Genomic DNA, 15178 nt, shown 5'->3' on the forward strand with positions numbered 1-15178 from the left:
TTTTTCCTCAGACTGCCTTGGTATATTCAAATATATGCCAAAGACAGAAATGGAGGTGGTCGAACCAATTTTGTCCACAAATTGAGAAGTCGAGGAAGCATGTAAACAAATCTGTTTCAGCTTACATGAGAGACCATGGAATGGGCTCCTTGTACAACAATAACTTGCGTTACTACATGCAAGATATCTACAGAGGAGATGGAGTTCACTTCTCAAATGAGGGCAACAGAATTTTCATTCTGAATTTAAGAATGTGCATTGGTACCTACTTATAAGTACCTAAATGTACCATAAACCCAAAAGCTCTTCTCAGAGCTACCCTACATCTGATCACTCACAATTATTATTTTACTCTAACTTTTTTCACTAATTTTCAACAAAGTACGCTCCCCAGAACGCTTCCCGGTTCGCGAACCGGACGCTCCCCACGCAAAAAAACATTTTTTTTTTTTTTTTTGCCCTGCGGGGCCCTTTTAAAGCCTCCACATCAAACCTAGGGGGTCAGGGAGGATCTACTATGCCCCCTTATGGTCATTTGCCCCTTCGCTTTGGCCTCCTCTTGTCTCTCAACACTACCGAGAGACAAGATGGCGGCCGCTACGGACTGTTTGGAATGTTTACAGATGCCGGAGAACCAATCAGCTTCGCAAAGCTCCGTAACGCGAAAAGTACGCGAAGCGAAGCGCTGTTACAGATATATATCTTTTTTTGAACGTTAATTTCTCAAAATCCACTGGAGCATATATATTGAGACGTAGCAAAGGCACATCGGGCTACCAGTCCCTACAATTTTGCCAAGTTTCGTGCAAATCCATTCAGCCGTTCGATTATTATTTATTTTTTATTTTTTGCCCTGCGGGGCCCTTTTAAAACCTCCACATCAAACCTAGGGGGTCAGGGAGGATCTACTATGCCCCCTTATGGTCATTTGCCCCTTCGCTTTGGCCTCCTCTTGTCTCTCGATCCTACCGAGAGACAAGATGGCGGCCGCTACGGACTGTTTGGAATGTTTACAGACGCCGGAGAACCAATCAGCTTCGCTTCACAAAGCTCCGTAACGCGAAAAGTACGCGAATTGGAGCGCTGCCCGGTCCGCTGTTACAGATATATATCTTTTTTTGAACGTTAATTTCTCAAAATCCACTGGAGCACATATATTGAGACCTAGCAAAGGCACATCGGGCTACCAGTCCCTACAATTTTGCCAAGTTTCGTGCAAATCCATTCAGCCGTTCGGGCTAAAAGTGAGGCCAACCGCCCTATGGAAAACTCAATGTTAAAAACACGTTATGGGACCCCCTCTTTTCTTGGCCTCCCCTTGACGAAACCCCCCCAAATTTTCAGGGGCTGCTCAGAAACAAAATGTTCCATTTTTCAGAAAATTTCAGCCAATTCCGTCCACAAACGCCAAAGTTATTAGACATAGAATTTTCAAAAATCCCATAGAGAAAAAATCCTAACTATATATACCTACTGGCGACCGCCAGTAGGTAATATATATATATAATATATATATATATATATATATATATATATATATATATATATATGCGAAAGAACAAAGTCAAAGTTTCTATAGTAGTGTTTGGATTGCATATGCTTTATAGTAGTTTTCTGTTGTTTTCAAGAAAAAGGTACTAATGAGGTAACACCTGAGCTGAAACATTGTTCGGTGTTTTGTTAAATATTCATTGGTTACCACATTTTGCCTTTTCTTGCCACATAATTTAGTCAATTTTTCATCTTCCCTGTTTATGATTGATTGGGGAATGTGCATGACCTCACCACTTATTTGCTTGACTTGGGAAGTCAGATAGCACAGCTGTTCTATAACTATATTTTTAGAAGCAAACATCTTCCTTATCAAAGCAGTTCTGCTGCAATTGAATAGTCTGTACATTGCTGTGTCTCTTTTTTTATTTTTCCTAGACCATTGAGAACTGCAGCCCTGATAAACACAAGGAGGATCAATCCTCAAGCATGGTGATCAAACCAGGACCCAGAGCTGGAAAGGTATTCTGCTTTTACCAAATGTGGATTTTGCTCCTCTTAGCACCCTCTGTGGAATGCAGTGGCTGCCTCAGCCAATCAGAATGCCTTGGCAGTGACTACTGGTTTTTGTTCGATTTCAGCGGTTGGATTATTCCACGGTTTTCGCCTTTTATTGTGCATGAGCATTGACAATGTAGGTCTGCAGTGCTTACCGAAAGGCTGTGTGACCATCGCGTAATACCTTATGGGTGATATCTGTACCATTGCAGACCAGTGCCATATTACTAAGACTAGATATATTAATCAGGTATGAATGTAAGGGAAAAACGGACACAAGGAGTAGATCCGTTGTCACTGTTGTGATAGCTGTACTCCTTATTGCACTTATAAAAAAATCATATTTCCCTGCCTCATCCATATTGAGTCCAGGCCTTTATCTTACCCCTTCTAGGTCAAGCAAATTATTCTGCTGGAAGCAGTAGGAGCAAAGGCCTGTCCACACAATAGCGCCATTATCAGTGCCTGGCCTAGTTTCTGGGAAAAGAATGGGTGGGAAGGAGATCTGCATGTGTTAATTAGCCCTTACCAATGCACCTGGCCTGGCAAGCCCAAGCCCACAGAAGCAAAATAGGAGGGCAAACCTCCAGTACCAAACACAGCATTTGCTCCCCTTGCAGCTTTGGTGGGAAGGGTTCTGAATCTGATAGCTGTGTCACTTGGGGGTTAGGCTCCGAGGGAATGTTGATAGTATCTCCATTGATTCCAGTGATGCTCCAATGGAGGTTTATAACATATTTTCTGCATTTACTAATATGGTGACACCCTAACAATCCCAGTAGTCCCACTTTAATAATGCAGACAATACCTTATATTGTGGTATTCTATTTAGTATAGGAGGGGGGATTATGATCCCAGGGCTTGCTAGGGGTGTGAACTGTTCAGAGCATAGCACCATGGAATTTCTATTTAACTCATTGTAAATATTTGTAATTAGTGCATAGTATTTAGTAGCGTGTGCATAATAAAGGGCCTAATTACGATGGTGGTGGAACTGCCACTCTTAGGCCATCGGTGGCGGTCCTACTGCTATCGAACCCTGCAGGACCGCTGCTGCATTATGATTGGAGCGGTACACCACCTTTTGTACCGCATTTTGATTGGAGGGCAGATGTAGGGCGGGCAGAGACCCTGACCGCCACGCATCCGACAGGCTCAAGGAGCCCATCGGAATGTCGGACGGTCTGCAGTCCCTGCAATGGTGGCGGTGCCTTTCCTGGCACCAGCGTAGGGATTACAATGTCCCTTTCTGCTGGCTGTTTCATGGAGGTAACCCGACCTGAGAAGGCTGGCAGAAAGTGATTTTGGGGGCACCGAGTGGGTCCACCTTCCCCCTGGCCCTCCGATTTGGGCCCATGCGGGCACGTATAATGCCCCCCTACATATCCCTGCACCATGTGGCAGGCACCTCATGGTGCAGGGATATGTCAGGTGTGCTTTTGTTTTAATTGTGGTGTGTGCTGCAGCCCACAGCACATGCCGCAATACAAAAGATACACAGTGCGACCACCGTGAAAGTGGTCGAATTGTAATGTGGTCAGCAGGACTTCCGACTCCCAGTCGGGTGGTCCTGCTACCACATCGTACATCATAATCAGTCCCAAAGTGCTTTTCCTTTTCATAAGAGAAGACACTGAATGGGCAATGATTTATAGAAAAGTTATTTAACTTCTTTTTTTTTATTGATTATTTATTTTCTGACAATTTATTTGCAGCATACCAGAAAACTGGAAGCACTAGCAGATACCACATCCACCGAGTATGCCTTGGACTGCCCTGTTTTGCTCCTTTGAGAGAGTCAAGTACTACAATGGGGTACTTAGTTTCCAATAAAGAGAAATTTGCAGACTTATTACATGCGAAGGACTCCTAGTCTTTGCAACTAATAGCCAACTTTTTTACAGTTCTTTTTTCATTTCTCCAGTTCACTGATTTGGTCCTTTAAATGGGACGTTCCATTGTAGCAGCCATGTTTAGTTTGTTCTGTTAGGCCACCATATATTTCATGCAGGTACCTAGTACATGAGCATGACTGCAGGCAGCTTGTCAGTCTGATGGTTCTATTTGTCATTCTGTGCACATGCAGTCATTTGTGTCCAGACCACAATAGTTTTATGAAAATTAAATGTGATGAAAATTTAATTTGTAAAGCACACTACTACCCAACAGGGTCTAAGCGCTATAACTTTGGAGATAGTGCACACTCCAATTGAAAGTTTAATACTAGTGTTAAAACACCTCCTCTAAATGTTAATAATCAATGGGGCAGATTTATGAAGGCCTTGCGCCGCCGGTGCGTCACTTTTTCCCATGTTAAAAATGACGCACCGGCAGCGCAAGGCCTTCATAAATCTGCCCCCATGTCTTTAGAGCCTTCCGGAAGGCAAGCAGTTCCATTTTTTCGTAAAGATGAAGAGGCAATAAGTTCCAAAGCCTGGCAGTGCAAGTAACAAAGCTCCTGTCCCCCAGTTAAATCTTTTACTTTTGGGAACCCTTAGGTTGCAAGCAGATGAAGGTCTAAGTGACCTGATGGGAAGATCCCATCCTACATTATGCTCCGCCTTTTACAGCAGTTCAGAGGGCTTTAAAGTCTATACGTTTTTGTACCAGCACCCAGAGTAGATGGACAAGACTCTAGAAGCAGATTGAAAGTTTGGGAATTCCCAAAAGAAGCCGTGCAGCAGCATTCTGAAGAATTTGCAATTTGTGTAAACATATTTTCCTAATGTTAACAAATAGTGTATTGCAGTAGGCCAGTCTTGAGATGATAAGAGTATAGACTACAATTTTCCCCAGCTCTTGCGGAATAAAAGGTAGTACTTTCCATAGAGTCTTAAGCATATAGAATGAAGTTGAGGTAAGAGTGTTAAAATGCCCCTCAAAGGACAAATTACTATCAAAGACAACTCCTAAGTCCTTGGCCTTGGAAACAGGAGTGGGAGGAGTTCCAAAATTCTGCGGCCACCAGTTGGGAGATCATGAGTCAGTGTTCCTACCAATTAGTAGTACCTCGGTTTTTTCTGTGTTAAGTTTGAGAAACTTTTACGACATCCATTTTCTAGTCTGCAATAAGCCATGGAATCTGGAAGCTGTGTCATTCAGGTTACTGGCCAGTGATACCACAATCTATGTGTCATCGGCTATGCAGCCGCCTTACCTAAAAAAATATTTCATAACAAAAACCTCTACCAAGTCACTGGAGATCAACCCCCCTTCACCACTACTCTGCAAACTCACCTCCTGGCACAGTTGTGGTTGGCGAATGAAATCCCCTTGAATGCTATCGGTCTTCGGGGGCCAACAAGCCCTCTTGTTACCTCCAGTAAGTCTCAGACAGTGGAATTGCTGAGAGGACTTAGAGGCCATTTCCCCTTTTTACCACCAATCTGCAAACATACCTCCTGGCATGCTTCTGGTCGGGTAATAAAATTCCACTTTACTCCTGAGGGTCTCAGGAACAAAGTGGACTACTTCACCACACCAGTACTGCACCAGGAGGCGCGTTTGCATAATGATGAGAAAGGGGCCATGGCCAGGGACAACCTCTCAGCAATCCAGCTGTATGTGTCTTACTGGAGGTGACAGGAGGGGTAGTTGGTCCCCAAGGACCCTCAAGAGCCAAGGGAACTTCATCAATCTATTAGTAGTGCACTAGGAGGTGCGTTTTCAGATTGGTGGAGAAAGGAAGTGTGGCCTCATACCATGGCTCAGCATCCTAGTGTACGCTACTTCCTGGAAGTAACGGGAGGTTTAGTTGACCACCAAGGACGCCCTTGAGGGCCAACTACCCTTCCTGTTATCTCCAATAAGTCCCGCACAGCAGGATTGCTAATAGGTCTTCGGAGGCCACGTCCCCTTTCTCCACTACTCTGCAAAATTGGCTTATTGTGCACTACTGGTTGGGAGGTTAAGTTCACTACACTTCATGAGGGACCTTGGGGGCCAGGTAGACTTCCTCATACCTCCTGTAAGTCCTACACAACAGGATTCCTGAGTGCTGGTTGGAGGCCCATCCCCCTTTCTTCACCATTCTGCAAAAGTGATAACTAGTTAAAAACCCATAGAAAATCACTGAAAAAAAAAGGTTACCGGGACGTTATAGTGAGGTCCAGATTTTACTTCTACAACACCAGTGAAACTCAGAAATGATAGTTACTTGAGCTAACTCTAACTTACACTCCCGCAATGCACTGCTTAGGACCTCACATATTACATCACTCACGAAATGGCCAGTGTCATCACTCATGACAACTCAAATGACATCACTCATGAAATCACTGATGACATCATCCACAGAACCACTCCCATACCCACACGCACCTCTATACAACCTCTTGTATGCCCACTTACACACCCATATAACCACTGAAATACCCATTCACAGACCTATCCCAGTACTCACAAACCACTCACTCACTCACACACCCACCCACTCATACAACCTGTTACTCACCCATACAGTCAGCCATACAGCTAATCACACACCCTTGTATTTACCCACAATGTCACACAACCACTCACTCAACCACTCAGACTCTCAAAACAGCCACTCACTCACCCATAGAAGCCCTAAGACATTCACTCATACAACCATTTACATACCCATTCTCATTTCCATTCAAACACGCACATATTCCTGTACTCACCCAAACAGCCATTAACACAAACACTCATTGTCCAATAAAGTCACTCATACACAAAGTCACTTAACGGAACACCTACTGAAACAGGTACTCACTCACCCATACAGCCACTTACACACGCAGTCACTTACTCATATGTCCATTCAGACATCCGCTCACTCACCCATACAGTCCTACACACCCACTCACTCACCAATACAGTCACTCACACAGCAACTCACTCACCCACATAGTACACAACCACATATACACCTGTACAGCCACTCACACACTCATACAAACAAGGATACATACAGTCACACAGCCACACATGGTATATATTAAAAGTAGTGTCACTCATTAGTACTACACCTAGTATACTGCTTTATGTTTTGTAGCACCTTATTTTATATGTTTAACAATCATAAACTCTTACAAAATAGTTACAATTACTGGATGGTGTCATCAGAGATGTAATCAGTGAAGTCATTTGAGATGTCATCAGTGATGTCATCAGTGATGTCACTGACCATGTCATGAGTGATGTAAAATGTGAGGTCATAAGCAGTGCATTGTGGGTCATAAGTTATAGTTAGCTCAGGTAACTATAACTGCCAATTCTCACTGGTTTTGTATGAATGAAATCTGACCCTAACTATAATGTCACTGTAAGCTTTTGTTTTCAGTGAATATATATATATATATATGTATATGAACTTCGACCACTAGTCGGAAGCTTTCAGACCGACACTGTCAGTTTTTGGTCCGGCCACAGATTACAATGATGGCGGTCAGAACGTAAACCAGCCGGTCATTCCGACTACGTTCCGACCCGCTCTCGGAGTCTTCCAGCCCATCCGAAATGAACCGTAATCCCCTATGAACAGCGTTTCTGCCGTCTGGATTATGGCGTTGGTTTCCCACAGCCTTTCAGTGCCAGCCTTCTCACAAGGAAAGGCTGTTGGAAAGTGACTTATGGGACCACTTGCAGGTCCCAGTTCACCCTGCGGCTTACTGTTGGTAGTTGAGGGGGTACCTAGGGTACCCCCCTGTAAAACCCTGTACTGTGTGACAGACACCATGGGGTGCCGTCCACAAGGTTCTGGGTTTTACACCCCTCTATTTCTCTTTAGGAGCCTGTATTATGGCCAGTTTACAGCTGTGAAACACGCTCCTATAGGGAAAAGTGAGTATGCAACCAAACAGTGTTCGTTCGCATTGTAATCATTGTGGACCTGAAGTCTGTTGGTCCAGAGTCCGAGAAGGTGGCGGTCTGACGCAACTCCAACCGACATCGTGATAAACCCCTTCATGTTAGCAAAAGGAACCATTGTTGTTTTTATTTACCTCAACTAGACTGTAGATGGATGTAAATATATAAATCCCACAGCACCCTCCACCCTTCTACATGCAGCATAAAAGGCAGAATCTAAGCTGTACCTATTTGTATGGGAAATGTTTTACAAGAAGTACTCGCGTCACTTTTAGTTCTCTTTAGACTGAATATTAACCAGATCTGCATTAGATCATTTTATTAATGCTTCAATTGTAATGTTTTATGCTTTCATCAAAGGTGCCAGTTGATGGAGTTGTCGTTATGCAGCAGTTTCCATTCTCCTCCAGTCTGCAGCGGATGTCTGTCGTTACCCAGGTCATTGGATCGAATGAGTTGATGGGTTTTATGAAAGGCGCACCGGAAATGGTCGTCAGGTTTTGCCGGCCACAGACAGGTAGGTAGAGTTTCTGTGATGCAACAGTCTGTAGAAATGCCAAAAGCAAACCAAGTTATGTACTTTTATCCACAGGTTTAAACATTGATTTTGAGGCTTTTTGAGGCTGACCGATGAAGAGGAATTGGGGGAGTATGACCTCTGTCCTTGAGAAGCCAGATCTACAAAGCAGGCCCGGACTGGCCATAGCGGGCACTGGACAATCCCCCGGTGCGCCGCACGGGTGGGGGCCGGTTCTGGGCCCCTGGGGGCCGTTTTTGTTACAGGGCCGTTTTTGCAGCATAGCTGCAAAATTGGCCCTGTAGCAAAAGCGTCCGAAAACCGGCCCCGGCAAAGAGTTCGGCGGCACCTCTGGGGGTGGGGGTGGGGGGCCGGCCGAGCACTTTGCCAGGGCAGATTGTGGTTCCCAGTCTGTCCCTGCTACAACGTAAGTGAATTCCCCATATTGGTAGTCCTAAATACACCCCCCACTCCAGAGAACACACCCCTGCTCCAGATGAAAATACATCCCTGCTGCAGAAGAGAATTCACCCCTCACTTCAGAAGAAAATACACTCCTCACTTCATAAGAGAATACACTCCTCACTTCAGAAGAGAATACACTCCTCACTTCAGAAGAGAATACACCTCTCACTTCAGAAGAGAATACACTCCTCACTTCAGAAGAGAATACACCTCTCACTTCAGAAGAGAATACACTCCTCACTTCAGAAGAGAATACACCTCTCACTTCAGAAGAGAATACACTCCCCTCCAGAAAAGATTATACACATGCACTAGAAGAGAATTCACCACTGCTCCAGAAGGGAAACACCCCTGCTCTAGAAGAGAATACAGCCCCTGCTCCAGAAGAAAATACACCCCTCACTTCAGAAGAGAATAAGATTTTACACATGCTCTAGAAGAGAATTCACCCCTGCTCTAGAAGAGAATTCACCCCTGCTCTAGAAGAGAATACAGCCCCTGCTCCAGAAGAAAATTCATCCGTGCTCCAGGGGCAAATTCACCCATACTCCAGAATAGAATACACCCCTTGCTTCAGAAGTGAATACACTCCCCTCCAGAAAACATTTCACCCATGCTCTAGAAGAGAATTCACTCCTGCTCTAGAAGGGAACACACTCCTGCTCTAGAAGAGAATTCTTCACTGGTCCAGAAGAGAATACACCCCCACTCCAAAACAGAATTCACCCCACTCCAGAAGAGAATTAACCCCTGTTCCATGAGAGAATGCACCCCTGCTTCGGAAGAGAATGCACTCCCTACTCCAGAAGAGAATTCACCCCTGCTCCAGAAGCTGATCTATCGAGAATTGCTAGGAAGCTGCATATAAGGAGGCAACCACTTCCTTGTAGGGCCTGTCAACAGGCAGTGGCTCGGGATCCTTGAGAAGCACAGCCGCGGAGGTCACTTTATTAACAATGGCTGCAGGATTGGACAATGGTTGGGACAGAGAGGCTTAGCGCAAAGCCTGACTATAATGTTGGGTTACCTGCCTTAGATATTTTCAAGACGTCGCATGGTTCACAGGCCCTGCGGCCAATTGGGCACCAAAGTATTCAAGCCTACCTTGCTAGAGAGATTGATAGATACTGCGGCCAATGGGAAATATCCTTTACAGTGCAACTTTTACCACGCAGTGCCTTTACAACGCAGGTTTTTCAAAGCAAGTCATTACAACGAATTGCGCTGGGGGGCGCTCTAGGATAGGTAATAGTTTAATTTACTATCCAACACCTTCCCTACTATCCACGGGAACTGGAGTTGGAATAGTAAATTAAACTATTTACTATCCAGCACCCTCCAACGCAAGTCGTTGTAACGACTTGCGTTGAAAAACCTGCGTTATAAAGGCATGCGTAGTAAACCCATGCGTTGTAACAACGTACATCCGCGGCCAATGGAACCTGCTACAACTCCCATAATTTAGTGGACATTTCCTCCCTCTGCATTGAGCATTGAGAGATGGTGCCTGGAGGAATGGGGGCAGATCACCCCTCAGCGGCTGCGAATACTGGTTATGCCCAGGGTGAATGATCTGAGATTAATGTTACGGTTAATCAGAAACTGATGAACAAACTCCATACCGCGGGCACTAAGCGGGCACATGCAAACTGGGCCTTTTATGGTGAGATCCAAGAAATAACCAAAACAAAAGACTTTATGATGGTAAAGCCACCGGGTCCCAAGGGTATGGGGCCCAGGGAGCCAGCAGACCCTCCAAACATTGAAAAGGACCCATCACAGGGCTCCACCATAAACATGGAATCAACCCTTTCTGAACCTTCAGGTAAATTTGATGCTATCCTGCAGGCTATTCTTGGTGTTGAGACTACATTTGAATCTAACATTGATGCTATGGAGCTGGAGGTATGTCTGCTCAGAGCACATTACTAAAAGCTCAATGAAAGGGTGGCAAGAATTGAATTGACTTTAGCGATGAAGCACCGATCATCAGTCATGCAAAAACTTCTCACAGAAAGAGGTCTGATTTCTAAAGTACTCTTACGCAGAAGAATTGCACGCATCATAGGTTTGCCAGAGCATGTGAACAGCCCCAGTGGGGAGTTGTTTCTTGAGAAATGGCTTGGTGGGTCAGTCCTAGATGGCAACCAATTAACTTTTATTCTGTGGAAGGAGCTCATAGGGTCCTGAATAGAACACCAAGTATATTGGGAGTTTCTTCACTGCCCTCATTCGAAGAACCTTAGGGGGCCTACAGGGCCCCCTGGTGTTTCAGTGCAAGGGAACTGCATGCGCGGTTGCACATGGTGTGTGACTTGTCTTTCTGTAGCCACAGTTCCCGCACAGCATGGACTTTACAGTCCATGCCATGCTGGAAAGTGCTGTGGCGGTCCTTTCTAAGGCTCTCCTACGAGATTCTGAAAGACAGTGCTGTGTGCCAGTGGCCACATGACCGCCTGCTCAGATTACAACTTGTAATCTGGTGGGGGGCCAATAGTGAGGTTTTGCGGAGAGGGGAGGTGGCATGACATCCCTCTCCGCACCACCATACTCAAAATCAGGCCCTAAGTCTGAATGTAGAAATCCTAACCGGGACTTCGTCCAGAGGCTTTCTGATGACAACATTCCTTCCTTGGACACTGACTGCAGTCTTGCCCAATTGAATCTTACCTTCTCAGAACATTTTCTTTGAAAATTCTTCTACGTATGAAGGTAAGACCTGACCAGGCCCAATCCACTTCTTGTATCTGGCCTGTGCTCCGTCGCTGTCAGTAAGATTTGTTGTTTTCGTCTTGGTCTAACGTGACTAGATGTTTGTGGTTGATGCTTTGATATTTTAGGCATTAGTTTTTGCTAAAACCTTAAAAATTCATAACTTCAGCCTTATCTTAATATCAAATAATATATTAAAATGTACTCTATTTCTTCAATATGTGTTTTCACCCTATTACTGTTTGTGTGTTGCATAGATTCTTTACACATTGCCTCTAAGTTAAGCCTGACTGCTTCATGTGCCAAGCTTCCCAGGATTAAACACAGGTTAACTTAGTGACTTTTTGCGGTTCACCCTCCCAGGCATTGTGGCTGCTGCTTGAACAGGGCTCACACCCCGGTCAACCAAAAATCTAATTTCCCACCAGAAAGTTACTAATAAATTTGTTTGCGAATACCAAAAAAGAATAAACATGCAAAAATGTGTAGTTTTACCTTTGTGAAGTGGGCTTTTAATGAATTTCAGAATAGTGGACCCAGTTGAGAATAAAACAATTTGGCAAAAATACTTCCTCTAAGACACAAAGGAATTGATATGCAGGTAAGGAAAACAAATTCACACAGAACTATACCCACAGCAGTGGGTGTAGCCTTTCACTGCAATATAGTACTATCATGCCTCAAGACCTGCGAGACAAAACCACACTGTTACCATGCCATACAACTGTCCCAGTGACTTTGCAAAGCATGGGTACAAGTGGACTCTGGCCCAGGACCCAGACTTTCAGGGGGCCCCCTGATAGAGCCTGCACTGTTCTGCAGACAGTCTTAAATAGTTTGTTTTGAATACCGCTTTCTTGCAACATCCATAAAAAAGCTTTTTTTTAGATTAAAACAAGATCTCACAGATGGGAAATGAGAGGGTGTCTTTGAGATTATTTGCAGTAATATTAGTGAGCTGCTGCTGTATTTCAATATTGAAAACACACGTCACTATCCCTGAATATTAGATGTAAATACATTTAGAATTTGGATGAGTGTGCCTGCAAGTGACCTGGCCAAAGAGGGTATGAAAGAGCTCACATTGGATCATAAATACAAAGTTGTGGTGAACAGGGGCCCCAAAATGCGTTTGGCCAAGTTCCTCTAAAATATGTTTGGCCAAGGGCCCCCAAAATCCTTAACGTGTCCCCGAACTATCCATATTAAACTGTATCCGCTACCACGTTACCAAACTGAGCTACACTGCCTATGATGAAACACAAACCTTCTTCCAATAGGGCACAGTTGGCATGCTGGTTAATTCAATATCTATTAGGCCCTCAATATTTACTTTCCCATGAAGGGTTTGGCTGCTGAAGGCAACTGAAAGCATTGTATGAAAGCCCAGAAAAAATGAGGAAATACTTTGGGAAGAGGACTGGGAATTACTAATTTCTCTAGAAATTCTTCATTTCGAAGGCATGAACTATTATCATCAGCAAGAAGAGTCCCTGACCTTGTCTAAGGAGGAGCATTGGAATTGGAGGTAAGCTGGATGACAACAGCTATCCTCAGACCAGGAATCACTGAAGACTATGATGGAGATAAGGCCTTGGGACCTGCCCCACAACAAAGTATGATCTTTGCTGTCCTTTTTAGGTCTCGGCTAGCGAAGGCTGCACTTGCGCAGTCTCGCTCGCGAGATCTTATGTCTCATTTTCCTTTTTGTTGTGATTCACGTCCACCCACTCAAGGACCTGGTCACAGACAGTTATCAGGAGTCATTAAAGTGCTTAGTAGATTGAGATGGGACATTGTGAGATGTGTGCAAAGCACACATTTTGGAACAAATAGTGCAGCAAAGTAGAAGAAGGATCAAGTAGAGATGGGCAGAAACAATCTACAACTAAAATATGAAAGCAATGGAATTTTTGAAGACTCTTTTTTTGTTCTACAGAGATTTAGGGAGGCTCTCTATATTTTTGGCATTGACTTAGGAAGGATCTTCCAAAATATCTGCCTGGCTTTTACCATTAGAAACAAGAAAACAATGGAGCAAAGCACACTTGACCTCTCCGAAGACATGTTCAGAACATTCTACTGCACTTAATTCTTCTGTACAACATTATCTCTAAAAATCTTTTATGCAGTACACTGGTAACTAAAAAAAGTGCAAGACAATGTGTTGCAAGGCGCAGAGACAATGTGTGTGAAGAGGATACAGGTACTGACATGAATGCCCAATTCAAGTGACTGAGGAATAGAGTATTTGTTTTTTTTCAATGTATTATTAAATACAGGAACTTTAGTTTGATGTAGTGTTACCTATGTTAGGCATTAAATTAAGAGTATTGTTTCCAAAGATTTCTATATTTTCCTACACATATTTTGTCTTTTTTCCCCAGAAATGTATTTATATTCATGCAGATTTTCCTACACCCCCCTTAAGATGTTTGGTCCCGTAGGTTTAGGATGGATTTCAGACCTGATTACCAACTGGTGGAAAGGAAACTCCATCACAATTATAACATATATCCCATTAGCCATAATACAAGTTCCATAGGAGATAACAGAATTGTAATACGGCGGACGGGATAGCCATAACGTTTGTGATGGAGTATCCCCGTCTACCAAGATCAGGCCCTTAGTCTGAACATGGGAAAATTCAGATTTTATACAAATGCAGAGCTTTCATGCTGTTACTAGGAAAACATGTAGTATTTCTTTTTATTACAAAAATTGCTTATTAATCAACTTTAGCTACAAGGGACATGAAGTATTTTAACAACCATGAACTATTACAACATTGATGAGCTCTGGAGAATTAAGTCAGTTCTACAACAGTGTACCTGCCTTTTGCCTTGTTTCATAAAGAATTGTTCTTGATAAATATATTGCTTGCTATATTAATTAAGAGAACACAGTATGTAACTATAATGCAGTGGTATACCCTTGTGATTATAATCTTGTTTATCCTTTCCCTAACAGTGCCTTTAAATTTATTAAGTGAGCTTGAACATTACACTTTGCAAGGTTTCCGGGTCATCGGGTTGGCATATAAAACCCTGGCTACAAAGACAGACGTTGGAGTGGAAACTTTCACAAGGTAAGCCAGAGGGCTGTAACTCCAATCTGATGATGAAAATTGTCACTTACACTTACATGAAAATATATTCTATTGCTGATCCTAAATCAGCCTTGTTCATGGATCAAAAATAGAGAAGGCAGTTTGTTTTAAACCTTCAACAACTTTGCAAACTTCACAAGATTTTTCCTCAGAAATTGTTGATAGAAGATCCTCCAAATTAAGTGGATTTTCTGTGAAAAGAAACTGCAAAATTCCCCTGTGATATCTCCCTGAACATAAAAGAAAATTATTATGTTAATTATTTTGACAGCAACCTATCAGCACATCTCTCAAATCACCACATCCCAGGTCACTGTTTCCCCATGAACCAGCCCTCAGTCACCATCATCCCATGTTCTTCATTAACAAAGACCCTGTAAACTCTTCTTTGCCTCTTGTGCTGATGAGGAAAAATAAGGTGTTAGTATTTTGTTTACCTAGATGAATGTGGAGGAGAGGTGTTGGAGCAAAGGCCCTGCTATGCAAAACTC

General features: G+C 43.6%; 1 protein-coding gene across 1 annotated transcript in view; it reads left to right on the forward strand.

The window, feature by feature from the left end:
- LOC144792084 (putative cation-transporting ATPase 13A4) overlaps positions 1 to 15178 on the forward strand; it is a 439619-nt gene that overhangs the window by 247632 nt on the left and 176809 nt on the right. The window contains exons 17-19 of the mRNA XM_078666936.1: positions 1930 to 2013; positions 8245 to 8401; positions 14549 to 14666. Coding sequence (XP_078523062.1) covers positions 1930 to 2013; positions 8245 to 8401; positions 14549 to 14666 — 359 coding nt within the window. The remainder of the gene's footprint in view (positions 1 to 1929; positions 2014 to 8244; positions 8402 to 14548; positions 14667 to 15178) is intronic.

This window comes from Lissotriton helveticus, chromosome 11, assembly GCF_964261635.1.
Source record: "Lissotriton helveticus chromosome 11, aLisHel1.1, whole genome shotgun sequence".
Classification (NCBI taxonomy): Eukaryota; Metazoa; Chordata; class Amphibia; order Caudata; family Salamandridae; genus Lissotriton; species Lissotriton helveticus.